This window comes from Diabrotica virgifera, chromosome 7 (assembly GCF_917563875.1).
Source record: "Diabrotica virgifera virgifera chromosome 7, PGI_DIABVI_V3a".
NCBI lineage: Eukaryota > Metazoa > Arthropoda > Insecta > Coleoptera > Chrysomelidae > Diabrotica > Diabrotica virgifera.
In genome coordinates this window covers 180,957,729-180,979,453 of record NC_065449.1, presented here as the reverse complement: position 1 = coordinate 180,979,453, position 21,725 = coordinate 180,957,729, and the positions used below count along the sequence as shown (strand labels likewise).

The 21,725-nt window shown below is 32.6% G+C and overlaps 1 protein-coding gene across 3 annotated transcripts in view; it reads left to right on the top strand.

Annotated features, from left to right (window-relative positions):
• The window catches only part of LOC114326177 (zinc finger protein 345), a 174,988-nt gene that overhangs the window by 103,693 nt on the left and 49,570 nt on the right, over window positions 1-21,725 (top strand). For all 3 annotated transcript variants that reach the window (XM_028274441.2, XM_028274439.2, XM_050656490.1), the window contains exons 8-12: window positions 171-369; window positions 445-552; window positions 9,368-9,614; window positions 15,332-15,527; window positions 16,951-17,164. In XM_028274441.2, coding sequence (XP_028130242.1) covers window positions 171-369; window positions 445-552; window positions 9,368-9,614; window positions 15,332-15,527; window positions 16,951-17,164 — 964 coding nt within the window. The remainder of the gene's footprint in view (window positions 1-170; window positions 370-444; window positions 553-9,367; window positions 9,615-15,331; window positions 15,528-16,950; window positions 17,165-21,725) is intronic.

Below are 21,725 nucleotides of genomic sequence, written 5' to 3'. Positions count from 1 at the left end.
ACTCTTCCTAAGCATACTTAATTTTTTGGACAGGTCAATTATTTTCTGTAGAAGTATTGAATAAATACCGTCCGGGTTTATGGCGAATTATATGGCTCAAATGAGTTTACTGCTCATTTTACTTTGTCCTGATCTACCAAAAGCACATGAAAATAAATTTTATTTTTCAGACAAGACAATCTTCGCAGACACCAAAGGATTCATGTGAAAGACGAATTCGGTCACATATGTAACGTATGTGGAGAATCTTTTCAAGAAGCATTAGATTTACTGGCCCATGCGGAAGTGCATGCCAGAATACTTGAGTACAAATGTATGATATGTGGAGAAAATGCCGAAGAGGAGAATTTGCTAGCAGTTCATGTTCAAGTAAGTAATTTGTAGTAATCGGTTTCACTATGCTTTTAAAAATAGGACACGATATTTATTTATGTATATTTTTAGGCTAAACATGGAAAAAATCTACCTCCCCATAGCTGTATGTTGTGCGGTCGATCGTGTAAAGATCGACGAACGTTACTTAAACATACTTGGGAGCATTCTAAAGAAAAGGTGAGTTTTTGCCAAAGTTCATCTGATTTTATTTTTCAACCTTCGGGTTGTAGGAGTTGAAGGAGTAAAATTAAACATAAATGATACCTATTTTTAAATTATTAAACCTCTTTAACATTAGCAAAGTACCAAAGAAAATAAAACAACCACATAACATCTGATTTGTCAAAAGCAACCTCAATATTTCCATTGCTGTGTTCTTGTACCTAGGTTCACTTTATTACTCCTGGCAATTGGGTTACTAAATTATCAGCGCTTGTTTGCACGGTCTTTCGTTAATCTAAATATTTTTTTCATCGAGTAGATATGGGTCCAACATGGGTCTCTGAGACAAGATTTGCCCATAGTTGCATAATTAGTTGACACTGAAGACTCAAACTTAACACTAAAAACGGGCATCTAAATCAGGCAGCTACTGATGGCGGCGAAGATTCATAACGAACGATTTGGATATAATCGTAAAAACTCGTAACTGGTCGGTCTCACAGACCCAATGTTAGTCACGGAAGGTTAATTTGGTGCTGTACTATGTTCCCTGAATCCAGTCTCAACTGTCTAGTACAAAAAAATTATTTTTTGATATTTTCTCGCATTTTGACTTCGACTGGAAGTCACTGGAAATTATTACACAACCAAGCACACGTGCTCATAGCCAATATTATTAAAGTAAGGAATAATTATTCAGATGTAGTTTATTAACAAAATAAACCTACATCTAAACTTACGCCATAAAAACACTTTTATCTATGTACTCAATAGAAAGACAACTCGTTTCAGTCAAAGTCGAACAAATATTAATCTCTAAACTGTTTTGCATTTAGAAGTTATTTATATTATACAAACAGTTGTTTTCACAATCAATATTTTATGTTGGAGTTTGAAATTTTATGGTAAATGTATTTTATTTTGCCATTAATTTACATACAAAGTTAACCGCATTCACATAATTAAGGAATGGTTTTGTTTGTTTCCGCATCAGTGAAAGAAATGACAAAAAGAAAATAGTTTATTGAATTTTTTTAGATTATGTATTGTTGTATAATTTTTTTGGGAACAATTTAGAAAATAAATTTATATCAGAGACCACGAAATTATAGATTTTCATCGCCCTGTATATGACCAAAAATTGTAATAGGATCATTTAGTTAGTAATCAGTGTTTTCGCAGAAAGTGAAATCGTTAAGAAGGTGCTTTTCTTAATGGGTTTGTGGAACGGACTTAAAACAATGGTGCGGTCAGATTAAACAATACAGTTTTATTTCGCTTTGCAATGGACAATAAGAAATTTTATAAAAAATTCTAAGAAGGTTAAGCGGTAAACAAATTTATTGAGTTTGGAATGTAAGGCTTTTTGTTTAGCATTTTGAAACAACGAAAGTAATTTGATGTCTCCCAGAATTTAACAAATTGGAAAGTTGTATACAAATTAAATTGGTTCTTAAGAAATGATAATATGGGTGTAGTGGGTAGAAAGGATGTTTTGTGATTGGTGGAAAATGATGGATGGAAGGGATGAATGTTGAGTCTGATTTTGACGAGAGAAAAAATAGGCACTGTGTAATGAGTATCTGGAGACAGCAGTCCAGTTTTTGAAAAGTGGGAAGTAAAGTGGTGAAATTGGCCTTTGCGAGCAGAATCAAGTTGAAACGAAATCGTTGACCGGGTTGAGAAGATAATTTTCCTGTTTCCGAGGAAGATTCCTGTTTCTGTCTAGAACCAGTAGCCGATTGGTATCTATTTGCACAAGATATCGAGCAGAAAGAAAACAGAGTCGAGAATTCGAGCGAGTCCTGTTTGTTTGTTTGTGAAGTAGTTTGGACGAGAGGGGCCTTTCGCAACATCCTAAGAGTACGTGTGGGAGAATCGAGGACGACGCAGTCCGGGAAAAGAAGTAGAGAAGAAACAAAAAGGTTAGTCAAATTATTTGTGAAACGGAGAGAGTTTGTTTATATCCACACCATATTTGCTTAATTTTTTGTATTGAACAGTTCTATAACATAATTAGTCAGTCCAAATTTTAAAGAAGAAATAAGTAATCAATTCAAAAAGAGAAAAGTAAATTTTATTAAATTTTGTAAGAATAAATAACGAATTATTAAAATAAATTTTTTTTTGTTAAAACAGGAGATATCAGAATTAAAGCTTAATTTAGTAGATGAGAAATAGTTGCAACAAATTTAGATTTTAGCATATTTTTTAAATCCTATGTTTATGGTATATTGGATAAATAAATAATATTTTTTAACATTTATATGACATTGAGTGTGTTTAATTTCCCTGTTTTGTCCTGGATGGAGTAAGCAACTAGAGATACCAGAAGCCACAAACCAAAGGTAAAGCATCAACAATAAAATAGCCCTGAGAATAAAGTTTATTAGAAAATTTAATTTAAATTTGGTTTTGTTTTACATAAGCAGTAATTAAAATAATTGAGTAATTAATTAAATTAAGAATTTGCTGATAAATCTCATAACAGAGAGAAATACAGAGCATAACAGTATATTAAATTATTTTGCTCCGTGCTCGGAGCAATAGCCACTTTCTGTCACTTGCTGTTGCCTGAAGTAAATTTCCATCTTATTTCGTATGCTTTAAATCATGGCACACGGGTAAAGAACCATGGACTCAACTGGCTGCGCTTACATTATATCTATATTAGAACAGCCTCAAACATCCATCTTTGGATATCGGTCTCATCTTCCTTTTTCCATGCCTCTTGATCATAGGCAGTTTGCATTCATTTTGCGCCAGCGTGTGTTTTCACATCGTTTCTCAATTTCATTTGCTTTCTCCCTTTTTTACGTTTGTGGTTCCACGGCCTCCAGTGTATGGCCTCTTGTTCATATCTCGTCTTTTTGCCATTATCTATATCCAGCGAATTTCTTTAAGTTTTGTTACTTATGTTGAGATAATCACTCACTCTTGTTTGGTTGCGCATTCAATAATTTCTTTTCTCCACGGATTCTTTGTGTTTACTATTTTCCACGATTTTCTTAGTAAAAGTCCAGTTTTAGACGACATATTCGCCGCTTCTCAAGAACGTCGGCTTAAGTCAAAATTTGACGAAATTGACTTATTAATGCAGATCTACTACAAATAAAAGTATCTATCGCTTGAATAAAGACCTATGACGTTAATATTAATAGTCGCTAAGAGATGGCACCAAGTGTCTATATTTGTTAAGCGCGAAATGAGTTAAATACTTAACATTTTCGTATGAATACAGACCCAAGTTAGTTACGCCGCAGAATAGCACAGAATGTGAAGCAATTTGTGTGTTTATTTCTCGTCAAGGACGACTGATCTTATACTTACGATTAGTTTGTGTGAAAATTCTCTCTAAAATAAGGACCCTTTTTTAGTTAGGTCAGCCTTTTAACAAAGTTGAAGTAAATGTTTCTGAGGAAAAAAGACTCAAATGTAATAGGGGTTAACAAAAACACTATAAATTTATCTAGTTAACACAGTTCGTATTTAGATATATTTCTAACAAAATTGTATAGGTAATTTCTTTAAAGTAACTAGTAACTACTTATGCGGAGTTATGCTCATATACGCCAGTCAATGGGAGCAAGAATAGGATATTACCTCCGAATTATATCCTACTGCATGGATTTTAATGAAATTTTGGGCCTACCCTCTACTTATCTCCTAATTCAAAGTCTACCCTATGCCGATGTGTGCTTTTATCTTGGGGGGTGGTTCCCACCACTACTGAGGGGTGGAAAATTTTCTGGTTAAAATTACCACGGAATTCGTTAGAGAACCTAATTCTAAGCAAAAACTGTTCTATAATTTTTTTTTTGAAAACTCAATACTTTTTGAGTTATTCGTGGTTGAAAATTGGCCATTTTCATTGAAACCTTTTCGAACCGTTTTTTGCGAATACTTTAAAAACTATATCTAACTAAAAAACTATATTTAACATTTTTGTAGGTTATAAAAGAACAAAGAGACACTTGCCTTCATAAATCTTCTAGTTATAATACAAAAGGAGATGGTAGGTGAAAATAGTTTGTTTTTTGGTACATTCCCAAATTGGTGTATTCAACTTGAAATAACAGAGAAACGGTCGATTTTAGGTGTGTAATGCTACCAATACCTTTTGTAGTGCTTGAAAAGACCTTTACAATGAGCTTTATTAAAGGTACATTACATTAAAACTAAGCAAGATTTGCTGCAAACAAAATCGATAACTAATGTGTTTTAAGAAAAAATGAGAAGTAATTTTAACCCCCCATCCACCAAAATATAAATGCATCGTTTTCCTTCTATAATACCTTTTATTATAGTGTTATTTATATGTTCAAAAAGTTGGACGTATAGTGAATGGTTTTTTGAAGAAAAAAAAGATCAAATTATAGAACGCATTTTTTAATTTTCTTAAAAATCTTACTTTTTCTCCATGTAACTTGAAAATGATAAGAGATGCAGTAATGAAAAATAAAATGGAAATTGTTATCTGAAAAACCCTACATTTTTGAGTGGTATCTTTTTTTCGTATCTCATCATTTTCGAGTTACATGGAGAAAAAGGAAGATTTTTAAGAAAATTTTAAAATGCTCTATAATTTGATCTTTTTTTTTTTCAAAAACCATTTATTTCAAACCAGTCCAACTTTTTTTAACATAGAAATAACACTATAATAAAAAGTATTGCAGAAGGAAAACGATGTATTTAAATTCTGATGGATGAGGGGTTAAATATAATACTTCTCATTTCTTATTACAATACATTAGTCATCAACTTTTTTGCAGAATATCTCGCTTAGTTTGAATGTAATTAAATGTAATGTTTGAATGTAATAATCATTATACACCTAAAATCGACCGTTTCTCTGTTATTTCAAGTTGAATACACCGATCTGAGCATGCAGCAAAAAAACAAACTCTTCTTACCTACCATATCCCTCTTTGTATTTTAACTAGAAGATTTATGAAGGAACGAATTTCTTTGTTTTTTTATAACCTACAGAAATATTTTATATAGTTTTTTTGTTAGATCCATAGTTTTTAAGGTATTCGCAAAAATCCGTCCGAAAAGGTGTCATTTTTCAATGAAAATGGCCAATTTTCAACCACGAATATCTCAAAAAGTATTGAGTTTTCAAAAAATAATTATAGAACAGTTTTTGTTTAAAATTAGGTTCTCTAGCCGCTTCCACTCTTCTATTTTAACCAAAACATTTTTCACCCCCGAGAAGGGGTGGGAACCACCCCCAAGATAAAAGTGCACATCGGCATAGGGTAGACTTTGTTTCTTGCGCTATTCCCTACTTACTGTGAAAATATCAAGTAAATCGATATAGTAGGATGGAATTCGGAGCCAAATACCCTCATTGACTGCCCTAATAATCATATCCATAGATATTTAAAATGCCTCTCCTCTAAAATCGTCTTTTTTTACTTAAGTCTACGTTCTTGCGAAGCGGCGAATGTAAGGACAGAGAGTGTACGTATACATTGATTGAATACTTGTATAAAAACAACCTAACATTGATATATTGGCTATGTGGAAAGAGGCCAAAACAAAATACAGAAGTAGATTTTGACGTCTAATGACATTTTTTGAAAAAGATAATCTTTCAAAACGAAAAAACATATTTTCAATTGTCAAATAGTTAAAAACTGGGTTTTTTATGAACATAAACATTTTCTTCAAAAACCCTGAATGTAGTTTTTACTCTGGTAATGCAAATTATATTTAATATATGTATAACTTACGTATGTATAAAAATGGTAATACTGGAAATCATGAGAGATTAGAATATTGAAATATAGAAGCTTGTATTGAAAGTATTATGTTGAAAACAGATATTTGAAACATTTAGGGTTAAACTTGACTTTGTTCGGATAACAAATTTTTGAGTGGGTATTAGGTAACCCAAAATATTTGATTTTACTCATTCATGTAAATACACTTGCGATCATAAAAAGCGGGTCACTCGATGAATTATTCAAGTTAGATGTCTCGAATTTTCTAAACCTGTTGTCCGATTTGAGTGATTTTTTTAGTATGTTATAGCCTTATTCTTTAACAATATCACTATAATAATATTGTAGCTACACAGGTAAATTGTCATTGTATATCGGGTGTAACAATCATAAAGTGTTCATTCCTCAAAATTCGGAACATCGTGTGGAATGTAGCCTTAGACTTTCTTAACATTTTCTTTTTTGATTTATTTGTTTATGTTGGACAATAAAAAAGTTAGGCACGTTGATAACTAGCCATGTTCTTTATCAATACAGGGTGTTTCTAAATAAGTGCGACAAACTTTAAGGAGTAATTCTGCATGAAAAAATAATGACAGTTTGCTTTATAAACATATGTCTGCAAATGCTTCGTTTTTGAGATACGGGATGTTGAAGTTTTTCTTACAAACTGATGATTTATTTATTGCTCTAAAACCCGTAGAGATATGCAAATAAAATTTGGTAATTTTTAAGAGGCAGTTATTGTGCATTTTTTGACATACAATTAATAATTCTATATTCACCATTGGCGTTCATACGGGTATAAACATTTCAGATACATCCCGTATGCACGCCAATGGTGAATATGAAATTCTAAATTGTATGTCAAAAAATGCGTCATAACTACCTCTTAACACCTACCAAAGTTCATTTGCATATCGGAAGCAGTTTTAGAGCAATAAATAAATCGTCCGTCAGTTTTTAAGAAAAAATTCAACATCCCGTATCTCGAAACCGAATAATTTGCGGTCATACGTTTATAAAGCAAACGATCATCATTTTTTCATGCAGAATTACCCCTTAAAGTTTGTCGCGCTTATTTAGAAACACCCTGTATTGATGAAGAACATTACGTGCATTAGCTGTTAACGTGCCTAACTTTTTTATTACCCAACATAAAGCAAAAAAGAAAATGTTAAGAAAGCCTAAGGCTACAATCGAGTTTTAATGTCAATATTTTATCTATGCTAAAACATTCCACAGGGTGTTCCGAGCTTTGAGGAATAAACACACTATGAGTGTTAAACCCGGTATACAATGACAATTTACCTGTCTAGCAACAATATTATTATAGCGATATTGTTAAAGAATAAGGCTATACCATATTAAAAAAATCAATCAAATCGGACAACAGGCTTAAAAAATTCGAGACATCTAACTTGAATAAATCATCGAGTGACCCGCTTTTTATGATCGCAAGTGTATTTTCATTTCCACAACGTACATTCGTTGTTCTTTCTTTTTATATAGTCAGCATTCATATGTTACTCAGTTTTATGGAAGTTTTGTAAAATTTACCTTTTGGTTTTATTCGAATCTTTGTCACATACTCTTCTAGATCGTGATAATAAAAATCTAATTAAAGTTCTAAATATCAAGCTACTTAATATAAGTTAAGCCTATTACAATCATACACAAAAAAAGTGAATTTTTTTGTGCTGCAATCCTTGGCCCTCCCAATGTCATAGGAATAGGATTTCTTTTCCGAATGCGATATTTTAAAGTGTTCATGTGTTCGATCGGAATTAAATCTGCTATGGGCTATATGGTGGCCAATATAACTTTAAATTTAATCCAATCAAGATAAGTATTCACTATTCTAGCGACATGAGGACGTGCATTAGCCCGAATGTGTCATATTCAATATGGTTGGCAAATGGCAAAACATGATCTTCTAAAATGTTTTCAACGTACACTGTACATGCCAGCTATCATTCTCCCAATCACCTCCACAAGTTCAGTATGTCCTTTCCAAGCAATACCGCTCCATAGCACTATGCCGCCACCACCAAAACTAAAGCTCTGTATGAGGTTCTAACTGGCATAACTTTCCCCGTAGGGAAGCCACATTGACGAAATTTCTTCTACAGAAGAGTTGGCAACCGGTATGCCCGTTGCAACCTCATACAGAGCGTTAGTTTTGGTGGTGGCAACATAGTGCTATAGTATATATTGCTTGGAAAGGACATATCACACTTGTGGAAGTGATTGGACGAATGACAGCTGACATGTACATTAAAAACATTTTAGAAAATCATGTCTTGCCATTTGCCGTATTCGATATGACAGATTCGTGTTAGTGCAGGATAACGCACGTATTCGTGTCGCTAGAGTAGTGAATACTTACCTTGATGAGATTCAATTTAAAAGATTATACAGTACGTAAATCGTTCAGCTGGACATAGGGAATATACAGTGAGATAATTGTGTCAACTGCGCTCTCTCGATGACAAAATGGTTGTTTTGCATTAAAGGTTATTAACCTCAAAATTGACAATTCATTTCGACTGACACAAATAAACGTCAAAACATGACAATGTAGTAGCTAAATATTTTGGTCTAAGGGAATGGGAAAACTATGACCGTTTAATTTTTAAATTAGTTTTTAAATAAAAAGTATTTTAAAAATTAAAGTAGAATGATTAATAACTCATTAATCATAATCTTGGTTTTTGATTTATTTATGAACTCGTACTCGAACAGAAGCTTTAACTAACCCAGGTTAGCGCAGTTGTCACAATTATCTCAAAGTACATTGAGATAACTATAAATAATAAATTTAATACAATGTAAATATTCCCTTTGTCCAGCTGAACGATTTACGTACTGTATTGTCCTTCGTATAGCCCATAATCAGTTTTAAATCTGATCGAGCATTAATGACACTTTAAAACATCGCATTTGGAAAAGAACTCTTATTCCTATGATACTGGAAGGGCTAATAATTGCAGCACAAAAAATTTCACTTCACATGATAATTTCAAAATATTCGATATTTTTGTCATGAGTGTGTATATTAAAATATGGATGCATCTTTTCAAAAATATATATTTTTTCAGATGTTTGCGTGTACGAAGTGCGACAAAACTTTCCACAGTAAAGCTCGTCTCAAACGACACATGTTTTCCCATAGAAATAAAGTCGTTACCTGTGATGTTTGTGGTGATGAGTTTTCCGATGGCAGGACGTTAATGAATCACAGGCATAGTCATAGTAGTGTTTCCGGTAGACAATTTCCATGTAGGGAGTGCGGGAAGACTTTTGGATCCAGGAGTTCACAACAAATACATATTAGGATACATACAGGTGACGAAAAATTAGATTGGCTGTTTACGGTTAATTTTTTATTATGGAAGCTATTTGTACTAGTATGATTTTAACACGATAGCAAATACACTGCGCGTCATAGAAAACGGGCACTCTAAAAAATGGGTCATTTTTGATGTGGCGTATTTTTTGAATATGTTATAGCCTTATTGTTTGTCAATATCCGTGTAATAATATTATTGCTAAACAGGTAAATTTTCATTGTATACCGAGAGTACGAATCAAACTGTTTTTTTCTCAAAGTTCGAAACACCCTGTGGAATATTCCAGCATTTATAAAATGCTGAAATTAAAACAACTATAGCCTCAGGTTTTCTTAACATTCTGTTTTTTGATTCATTCGCTTATGTTGGATAATACACTGCGCGTCAGAGAAAACGGGCCACACGCAAAATTTAAGAAATTTTTGTATATTTTTCCTATTTAGATCAAATTAAATCTACTGTGTATTGTTTCAGTTACTCTTGTAGCACGTAATCTAGTAATATCATTAGTAATTAAGCGAAAACAAGCAAAATTTTAAGAAAATAATAAATGTATTGAAAATATAATTGTGGTTGTCCCGTTTTCTCTGACGCGCAGATGACCCGTATGCGCGCCAATGGAGAATATAAAATTCTTAATTGCATATCAAAAAATGCGCAATAACTATCTCCCTAAACCTACCAAATTTAATTTGCATAATATCTCAACCGCTTTTAGGGCAATAAATAAATCGTCAGTTTGTAAGAAAAATTCAACATCCTGTATGTCGGAAACGAAGCATTTGCGGACATATGTTTATAAAGCAAACTGTCATTATTTTTTCATGCAGAATTATCCCTTAAAGTTTGTCGTACTCCTTTAGAAACACCCTGTACTGATAAAGAACATGCCTAGTTGTTAAAGTACATAAGTTTTGTATTATCCAACATAAGCGAATGAATCAAAAAACAGAATGTTAAGAAAGCCTGAGGCTATAGTTGGGTTTTAATTTCAGTATTTTATAAATGCTAGAATATTCCACAGGGTGTTGCGAACTTTGAGAAAAAATCACAGTTTGATTCGTACACCCGGTATACAATGAAAATTTACCTGTTTAGCAAAAATATTATTACAGGGATATTGACAAACAGTAACGCTATAACATATTCAAAAAATCACTTAATTCGGACAACAGGTTTAGGAGATACGCGACATCAAAAATGACCTATTTTTTAGGATGCCCGTTTTCTATGACGCGCAGTGTATATAAAATGCCGGAATTATTTCAGAAACTTCTAAAAAATAATTATAAAGCTAAAGACTAAGTGAAAAGTAAGTTGAAAATGGTTATTCGTTTTTGAATTATAAAGCTGTTGATGATGACGACTTCACATGTTGTTTGCGTTGTTGTCAGACCTTCTGTTTTCGAATATGTAATGCAAAGAACTTCTTCTTCTTTAAGTGCCATCTCCGCGACGAAGGTTGGCAATCATCATGGCTATTTTGACCTTCGAGGCAGCTACTCTGAACAGTTGCGTTCAGCTGCAACCAAAGACTGCATTCTCTCAGGTTTAGCTGCAACCAAAGAGCTGCATTCGCTCAGGTTCCTTAACCAGAGAACGGGTCTTCTTCCTACGCTTCTCCTACCTTCTATTTTTCCTTGAATTATGAGTCTCAACATGTTAGATCTTTCGCGTCTCTCACATGTTCGAGATATTTCAATTTCCTCCCTTTTATTGTGTTTTCAATTTCCATCTCTCTGCCAATTCTCCTTAACAGTGCTATTAGTCCGCGAGGTAGTGTCAAATTTAACCGGAGCATTTAGCATGGCTGTTTTCTTTTTATTTAGTTAGATGTTCCAAAGCTTATTATCAAATCATGTGTCAGCTGGCCCAAAACCGGGGATTTTAGGCAAGAAAAGGTAAAATGTGAAACTTGATGGAAAACCGCTACAACTTATATGTCAAATATTTATCTCCGTGACTTACGTGTATAATAGCCAAGAATACCTAGCTACTGGCTTTCATCCAGACGACTTGGGTTCAATTCCTGGCCCTGAAAATCTTTTTTGTTTTTAAAATTGACGTTTTGATTTGAAAAATAATTATTTTTTGATAATACCACGTTTTTATTATTTATACGACACATTATAAAAAAGTCTTGTGTCTTTTATAGAATCTTAAACTTTGCATTTGATCATATATTCAGCTGACGCTTTTTTCTGACAATCTAAAATTCATAAATTAATGATTTAGGTATACTTTTTAATCTTTGCTAAACTACATACATAGTTCAAGAATATTTTTTTATTATTAACTAGCTGACCCGGCAAAGTTCGTACCGCCTTAGAACTAAAAAATAATGTTTAAAAGTTAAATACCTAAAAATTACCAGAAAGCCAAAAAATACTCAAAAATATTGCGTATACTTTTTTCTCATAAACAATATTGTTTTTGAGGTGTCTGCGTAAATAATGATTACTTAGATTGGTCGTATTAACTCAGAAACCTCCCCGGGTTGCTTGAGGTCATCATAATACGATCAAATGCATAGTTTACGATTCGATAAGGAGCATACAGACAAACATTCATTTTTATATATTATAGACTATAGAGAACAAGGAAATATTTAGATTAATAAGGGGTTGATGATAGAAAAGTGAAAAATTAGGGTCCAAAAAAATAAAAAAGAACGTCGGAGGGGGGGTAACCCCCTTTTTCACTTAGATTGGTCGTACTAACTAAGGAAGCTTTAGGGGATTATGTACAACAACTTTGTTTATTAAGGAGGTCAATCATAATAATATTATGATATTTTTATATTGTGTCGTATAAATAATAAAAACGTGGTATTATCAAAAAATAATTATTTTTCAAATCAAAATGTTAATTTTAAAAACAGAAAAGGTTTTTAAGGCCAGGAATTGAACCCGAGTCGTCTGGGTGAAAGCCAGTAGCTAGGTATTCTTGCCTATTATACACGTAAGTCACGGAGATAAATATTTGACATCTAAGTTGTAGCGTTTTTCCATCAAGTTTCACATTTTACCTTTTCTTGTCTATAATACCCGGTTTTGGGCCAGCTGACACATCATTTGTTAATAAGCTTTGAACACCTAACTAAATGAAAAGAAAACAGCTATGCTAAAATGCTCCGGTTAAATTTGACACTACCTCCCGGGCTATATATTCGTGACTCTATCTATCCATGAAATCCTTAACTTCTTCTTCTTTAAGTACCGTGCCGTAGGCGTGGGTAGCTTCCATAACAATTTGCCGATATCGTTCTCGATCTTGTGCGGCATGTAACAATTGATCTGCTGATAAGCCAGTCCATTGACGAAGGTTTCGGAGCCATGAATATTTCTTTCGACCAATTCCTCTTTTTCCGTCGATCTTTCCATTGAGTATTAACTGCAGCATCCTGTATCTGCTACCTCTCATTATATGCCCCAGATATTCAAGTTTTCTCTTTTTTATCATCTTAATTAAGTCACCTTCGCCTTGACCTACTCTGTTCAAGACCTCTCTGTTTGAAATGCGTTGAACCCAAGATATTCTGAGCATTCTATGATACGACCAGATCTCAAAGGCTTCTAATTTGTTCATCATGTTAACCTTCATGATCCAGGTTTCACATCCATATAGTAAAACAGGATACACATAACATTTTAGGAACTTGATTTTTAGTTGTAAGTTCAGCTGAGAGTTGCTCAGAATAAATCTAAGTTTCATAAATGCTCCTCTTGCAATTTCTATACGAATTTTAATTTCTTCATCCGGATTTAGTGTCTCGTTTATCCAACATCCTAGGTATTTAAAATGGTTAACTTTTGTTATTGACTCATCACTGACAATTAGTTGCATAGGGCCGACGTCTTGTTTACTAACCACAAGTAACTTTGTCTTTGTTGCATTTATGTTAAGTCCGTTATTATGTTAACTTTATTATGCTAGTCCATTTATGTTAAATCCTTAACACACTCTTCTAAATGTCCACATTTCAAACGCGTTAAGTCGGTTTATTGCATTTTGATTTAATGTCCACGATTCTGCTCCGTAGTAAAGCACATTGTGTACGTAACATTTAATTAGTCTTAGTCTGAGTGCCAATGTCAGATCTTTGCTGCATAAAACCTTTTTCATTTTCACGAAGTTGGCACGTGCTTTTTCAATTCTCACTCTTATTTCTGCAGTATAAAGAACTGCACTCAGTAAAGAACTGAATTTGTTGAAATGTTGTTTTTTTATCTTGTGAAATTGAATCACATTGTGATTCGGTTATTGTAATGTCTCTTAACATATTTTATTATTATCAATCGTCATCATTCCCTGTCTTTATTTCTATGCGGGATCAGCTTCGCTAGTTACATTTCTCCCTATCTTGGGTTATACCAATAGTAATCTAATTTACCGATAATGTCTGTAAGAAGTCTCCCTCTATGTCTTCCCTTTTTTTACTGGTCTTTCCCATTTCTCATATTTTATAACGCTCTTCTGGCAGCTTTTATCTCATTAATTACTACATATCTTTCCATCGCTAATATCCTTTTCTTTTTCATTTCAACGAATACTGTCACGTATTTTCCTAATTCTTTCTATTTTCTCATCAATTACTAAAAGGCCCCTCTGAGGCCACTCTAACGTCAAAGTGAAGTCAAATTCCCATATCTATACTACTGTTAGACAATACAAAAAGGCGAAACGGAAGAAATAATTGTAAATAAAGGACTAAAACAAGGAGATGCGTTATCAACTACTTTATTTATACCCTATTCCACGAACATACGACTGTTGTGGAGTATCTCAACAACGAATATTTTACTGTACAAATTATGAAGAACGAAAGTAAATTGCAAAATACATTGTTGTTTATTGGTACAATTATTAGAGCCATTTACTTTCGCACTTTTTATGTTGCACACTAAAATATTCGTTGTCGCGATAATCCAAGACAGTCGTATATTCGTGGAATAGCCCATAACTTAGCATTAGTTATATGAGAAAAATAAATAAAGGAAATCTAAAGGCCCTGATCGACAGACGAGTAAAACCGCGGTTTTGTGGCTCGTCGGTAAAGCTCGCCAGTGTATCATTGCAATACCGCGGTTTTATTTACCGACAAGCCTGGCTCGTGGCTCGTCAGTTTGTTTTATTTTTTTCTTGGCTCGTCGTTCAAAACCGCGCGTGTATCACTGGCGAGCCAAGCCGGCAGTTTTCGGGGACCGTTGAAGTGAAAAGGCCAGTTTTTAATCATGGATATGCGAACTCTCAGCCACGACTTTTTATTAGAATTTATATATTGCATACGAGACTCTTCTTGTTTATGGAAATGTAAATCGCCAGAGTACAAAAACAAAGCAATTCGACTTACCGCATATGTTAAACTCTTAAATATCGTAAAAAACATGAAGCCAACTCAACTGGAGCCGATGCCAAGAAAAAAATTCAATCATTGCGAGTTTCCTACAGGAAAGAAAGTAACAAGGTTACGACATGTTGGCTGTGGACGGTTGACGCGACTGTTTTGCTCGCTAGTCGATCAGCATCAACGAGCCGCGAGTAAAACCGTCGTTCTTAAAACCGCGGTATTATGGCTCGCATGTCGATCACCCACTTAAGGACGTGTGGTGGTCAAGTTATTGGACGCGCTAATTATTATTATTAAATATTCTCACAAATATCTTCTAGAGACGTAATAATAGTTTTATTAATTTATTCTATCATTCTTAGGTGAACGACCATATGGATGTAAGTATTGTTGGAAAGCATTCGCAGATGGAGGGACTCTCCGGAAACATGAACGGATACACACAGGTGAGAAGCCTTATGCTTGCGCAGTTTGTCCAAGAGCATTCAATCAACGAGTTGTGTTACGAGAACACATACGATCGCATCATTCGGGACCAGATCCAAAGTATTCCAATAGGTAAGTTTAAGGGGGCTATTACTTTCTAAATTAGAAAAACAAACTATTTTTGTTACCTAAAATATTCCTCAGAAATAGTGTCCTAAAAGTTTATTAAGAAATTCGAAATAAAATTAATTAAAGATAAAGCTGTATTAATACCTGAGCTAAAATTCGTTTGTACATAACAACGCGCGCGACGCCTGACCTGTGCAGCTACAACTCGACAGTTGGGTTCTAAAACTTATAAAGCGAGCACGTGTTTTATATTATTGAAATTTATCGAAAATTATTGTTATAAAAATCGGAAAAAATGCCTGGATCTGGTGGTCATTTAAAAAGCAGCCCAAGTATGGGGACACATCGAAATAAGCATAATATTATAACATTCTGAATTAGGTACAAGTTTTTAATTTTTACATATAACCTCTGCCCAAGTTTTTGAAACTGCATAAGGAATTTTTTGAATTCAAAAAATAGGATCTTTCTTTATAATGGTACTTTAAAACCTTTGACCATAGATCTGAAGATGGCTTTGTAAGCCGGAAGCGCTCAGTTAGAAAATTAAAAACTTTTACAAACTTCAAAAATACCTTTTTTCTATGGATGCTATAAAATGTGCAACTTCTCTCACTACTTACATACATTCAAAACGAACAATTTCTCAGGCAGTGAGAAAAGTCGGCCATTGCAGTGAGAAATATTTTTTCTCACGGGTTCACCGCTGGTTTACGTACATATGATCGCCATTTCCATGGTAACATGCACAATACAAATACAATTATTATTTTTGTCAAACAACTTGTCAAAACTTATCAAAAATTACCTTTTAAGACTGTTTAACTGTGGATTATAATTTTAAATAAATAAAGTATATAAATATTAAGAATATTAAATACCTATGTGTATATATGTATTTTATTTCAATTTAGGCATATAATATACCTAAAAGCACCTAAATTATTTAATTTTGAAGTTTTAAAACTCTTGACAAAAACGCATCCATAGAAAAAGTACAGTGTACAACACGAGAGAAAATGACATATTTCTCTCTTGCTCGATTTGTTGGCACTCGCCTCGTGCCTCAGCTCGTGCCAACAAACTTCTGCGCTTGTGAGAAATATGTCTTTTTTCTCTCTTGTTGTACAATATACTATTTCCCATTCATTCATAAAATATAATTCGGTAGAAGATATAGTAGTTTATTCCTGAAATACATGTTTAATTAAAATTGAACGTGAAGTAAAACTAATAAGTCCGAAAACGTTTTGAACGTAATCCTTTTGGGTTTTTAAAAATTTAAAATTTTTATTAAAATATACCAACTACACCAGGGAGTGTTTTCCTTCACGTTAAATTTTATTTAACTAGATGGTATACAGGCAACCTTCGGGAATTATTCCGTTTTATTTTTTATTTACATGTTTAATTATTTATTTTTCAGTATGACTCCTTTCTGTTGTTCAGTATGTTCCGATATGTTCGCCACATCTCAGGATTTAATTTTACATTTAATTCATCATTGCGATATGAATACTGCAATGAAACGTCAGCCACAGATTGGTCCTAGAAAATACAAACGAAGGAGAAAATTGAAGCCTCACGAATTGGAGCTGATGTCCAGTAGGATAGAGGATGGAGAAAACGAACAGTCTGAAGTAAGTGAATTTTACAGCTATTAATTAATTATTATTCACTATACTCTATCGCTGTTCGGTATTTAAGAGGCTATCCTAGTGTAAAAGTACGAAATTCATATACTTTCTTGGGAATTTCTAAAATAAAAAGTGCTATTCTAAAAAATATTGAAAATGAAACGATTTATCCGCCATCTACTGGCACCGTGAAAATAAAAACATTGCTCCACTGCTGCAATGATTGGGACTAATAGAGATCCTGAAAAATTTTTAAAGTGATTATTGAAATATAAGTTATTTCCTATACCATCAACTAGGATTTTTTAAAAATATTAAAATTTGGAAAAATGACGAAGTGTTGAAAAAATTTTTTTAATTAGCTAAAACATTTTCAGTTTCAAAAACCGCTAAGTTGACATTTTATCCGATCAAAAAACCCCTAGTTGATGGTATAGAAAATAACTCATACTTTAATAATAACTTTGAAATTTTATGTTTCAGGATCTCTATTAGTCTCAATTACTGCAGCAGTGGAGCTATGTTTTTATTTTCACGGTGCCAGTAGATGGCAAATAAATCGTTTAATTTTCAATATTTTTTATGAACATTGACTTATGTACTTCTTTTTCTAATAAATGCTCATGCAAATTTTTAAAACAATTGGTATAGCACTTTTTATTTTAGAAATTTCCAAAAAAAGTATATGAATTTCGTACTTTTACACTAGGAAAGTCCCTTAAGAGGCTACATCAGCGCGTCATCAATATTTTGTTTTCAAAAGTTCTGCGTACTTTCAACAGTGCGGCAACAATGCGTCAGCAGTACGTGACACTATACTATCAAAAACGAAGGTACAATATTGTCATAATAATTATTATTACACTAATAAGCGCGCTAAATGTTGCCAAGTCAGTAAAGTTCGATTTTTTGTTATAGATAATCGATTTTAGTAGTTCCAATGTGACACAAAATCTAGGCATGGGATAAAAAAGTTAATTTGAGGAAAGTGTATTTGTTCTTCTTAATGGCAGTACAGACTCGTTTTTGTAATATTTTATTACACCCTCCGGTGGCCACACAGCGGCACTCCGTGCCGCATTTTAAAGTCTTAATAAATTTTACCAATATTCTTTGGTACACACTTTAGTCTTTGGTCTATTTTGATATGTGCGAGTGACTATCTTTAAAATACTTACCTGCGGCTATGGCATTTTCTGAAGTGATTTATCAGTTTGATATTGAACGTTTGAAGTGAGAGTTGTTCAATATTTTTTTTGCAAAAATCAAAGTGAGAAATAAATTCAGTGCAATGTGTGTTTATAAGACTAATTCAATTATTTTGTATTTAGATATTTTACTTTTGGGATGTTTCTGAAATTTTTTTTGTAGTAAACGTTTTCTTTGTTCAGATTACATTGTAAGACTGACCATGTAATCGTTTTTTTTTTATTTTGCGCTTAAGTCATTCTTTTTCTTCTTTACGTGCCATCTCCGCGACGAAGGTTGGCAATCATCATTGCTATTCTAACTTTTGAGACTACAGCCCGAAAGAGTTCAGTTGAGCTGCATCCAAACCATTCTCTGAGATTTCTCAGCCAATCTTTCCCTGCATAATTCATTTTAGGAGCTAATATCTGTCACCACATGTTATATGACCCAAGTATTGAAGTTTTAAGTGAAATTTAATAAAAAAATTTCCTCTTGGTAAAAGGTATATTAATTTGTGAATAGGTATAAAATTTGTGAACCAACACAAATTATCAACCATCATTTGTGTTAGTTCACAAATATTAATTATCTAATTTTAACACAAACCACAAAACACGTCTCCTGTATTTTGGTTTGCCTATCTTTACTTCATCAATTTATATACACCTCATTGATGATTATGGAATTTCAAATTCGCCCATTATTTTATAAATCTTAGATATTTTATTTTCACTAAGTTCTTGTAATTTTATAATTCCAACACACTGATGTTAGCTGTTATTATTGCTTGTACCATAAATAACTTTAATTTTAGTAGCTGCGTAACCAACATTTCATAAAACTTCAATCATTGACAATTGTCGTCCTGACATCAGACAGATTCGCTTTTGAAGTCTCATCTCTTAGTTGCCTGCCACCTCTTATAACATAATGACCTAATGTCTGTCCCACCTTGACTTTACAGTACAGGAACATACAGCAATACAATCCTTATGGGAGTTTTTAGCGCGGCGATGCCGATTTTCTTCAAAAGAATTTTCAATCGGACATTACCAAGGTCCTAAAAATGTAGGTCCCTAAAAATGTTAAATTAAAACTAACCCGTTACAGTCAAGTAAAACAATATTTTTCATTGTTTTTTGTGAGTGATAGTCATTTTCGAAAAGTAAACAGCAATTTTATAACCGATATGCGTAATAACTTTTTTTGGTTAAGATTAAGAATGTTAGAATATTCAACATTAAAAGTGGATGTTGTTCTATGGTTGTTAATTTATGTATTGACAGTATAGATAGACAGTTCTGAAGTAATGTCAAGAAAAATATAAAATTGATTGTCAGTCAAGTTTAAGTAAAGTTTTATATTGTCCTACCAGGTCCTACAGTTGAGAATAAATAAAGTATAATTGTTGATGGTCAGTTCACCTAAATTAAATTATAACAAAGACTATTAAATAAGCTTAAAATTATTACTGATAACATTGTATTGAGTAACTCATTGCTTATTTGGAAACTTTGGATCCTAATTGCAGTTTATTGTTATTCTTAATGACTGATTTCGAAGATGAAATTAATGTCATTTTAATGTGTTTACACCCTACGACAGTGGCAGTGAAAGTGAGGAAGACGGGATTGTAGAAAGAAGCTAAAATATATAGTTTAAATGTATTTTAATTATTTCTGTAGGTACCTACGTTTTTATTAAGGTTTAACATATTTATATTAAGAGGATCGGAACGTATTTTCGGCTGCAATGCTATTCAAATGGAGATTCATTTTTTTTCGAATCCTGAGAAAACTAATAAGTATTTTTGAAAAATTTAAACGCAGAATGAAAGATCACGTTATTAGCGAGGGCGGAAAGTCCCTGAGAACTTCTATATTGTTTATTTTAATAAGTTACAGGGGTGAAAAACTAAGAGAAAATTTAGTGTGATTTTTAATTTCAAATATATCATTCAAAATAAACTTTTTATTTATTCTAAGGGACTTTCGGCCCTCGGTAATAATTTAGTCTTTCATTCTGCGTTTAAATTTTTCAAAAATATTTATTGGTTTTTTCAGGATTCGAAAAAAATAAACACAATGCCGTGGTAATATTTTCCAAATCTATCTTTGTCTTACAACGCACTCAGCCGAATATAATATTGTCAGCATATATTGTCAGTCAGACACTGACAATCAGTGACAATTTTAAATATTTGACATTGCATCGGGAATATGTTGAGTTATTGATTAAATATTATTGAAATATAGTGTATTTGATAAATAATTGAGTTAAGACGTGAACTTAATAAAAAGTTATTTATTGTGTATTATTTGTGGAACATCCAAGCAGAGAATACATCAGGATAATATATTCTGTGATCCAAGTATTTTGTTGTTAAAGATGTTCAAAATTGTAAGCGTTCCATAACAATATATTATTAAAAAATCACTTTAACACTTTTCTTCTTTTCTCGATTGAGTATTAGTCTTTGTTGTACAAATAAATTATTACAATCACTGAATACATAGTTAGTGAAAAAATTATCACATTTATTAACTGAATTAATAATTTCCAATTATAAAAATAACAGTTATCCAAGAACATTAAAAACCCATCTCTTTAAATTAATGATGACATTTTCAAGTAGAATGACATTCTAGTAATGTTTACATATCCATACCAGTGTGAATTTTACTACACGCAATTTGCCGTGTAAAGACAGAAAAAGTAGGGATACACGTAAAATATTTGCAAATTATGTACCCATAGCCTTAATGTTTTATACAAAATTATTTTTATTTTGTTCACATAAAGGTATTTTAAAAAAAATGTGTTTTAGAACCCCTGACAGCCACAAAATGTCAATAATATTAATTCCTAAGTTATTAATGGTTATCCTATAGAAAAAAGTATGTTTGCTTAAAACCTGTTTCTGATAAAATTTGGCATCACTGTTGGTCATAAGAACCTGTACTGTAAAGTCAAGGTGGGACGCACAATAGTTACCTTTTGACCCACTTACCACGTGTGGGAGTCATATGTTGCCCTAGGGCCGTATCCTTAGGAATTCTATCCATCCTTTGGATTTTTCGATGTATTTATTTATATTAGACTTTTGTCTGTTTTTTGAAAGGCTTTGACCTTGTATTTTTTGGTTGGCTCACCTGTTCTTGTAAGTATAACCAAACTTTTCTTTTACCTTGGTCATCATTTTAACTTTAACATTTTGCTTTAATTAATATGGTTATACTTATTTTAGGTAACACTGATGATGCTCTTGTTACAGAGCGAAAACGTTTTGTTCATATGTTTGTAGCCCTTTAGGGCTTTTTAAACTAATATACCTTTTACCAAGAGGAAAACTTTTTATTAAATTTCACTTGTA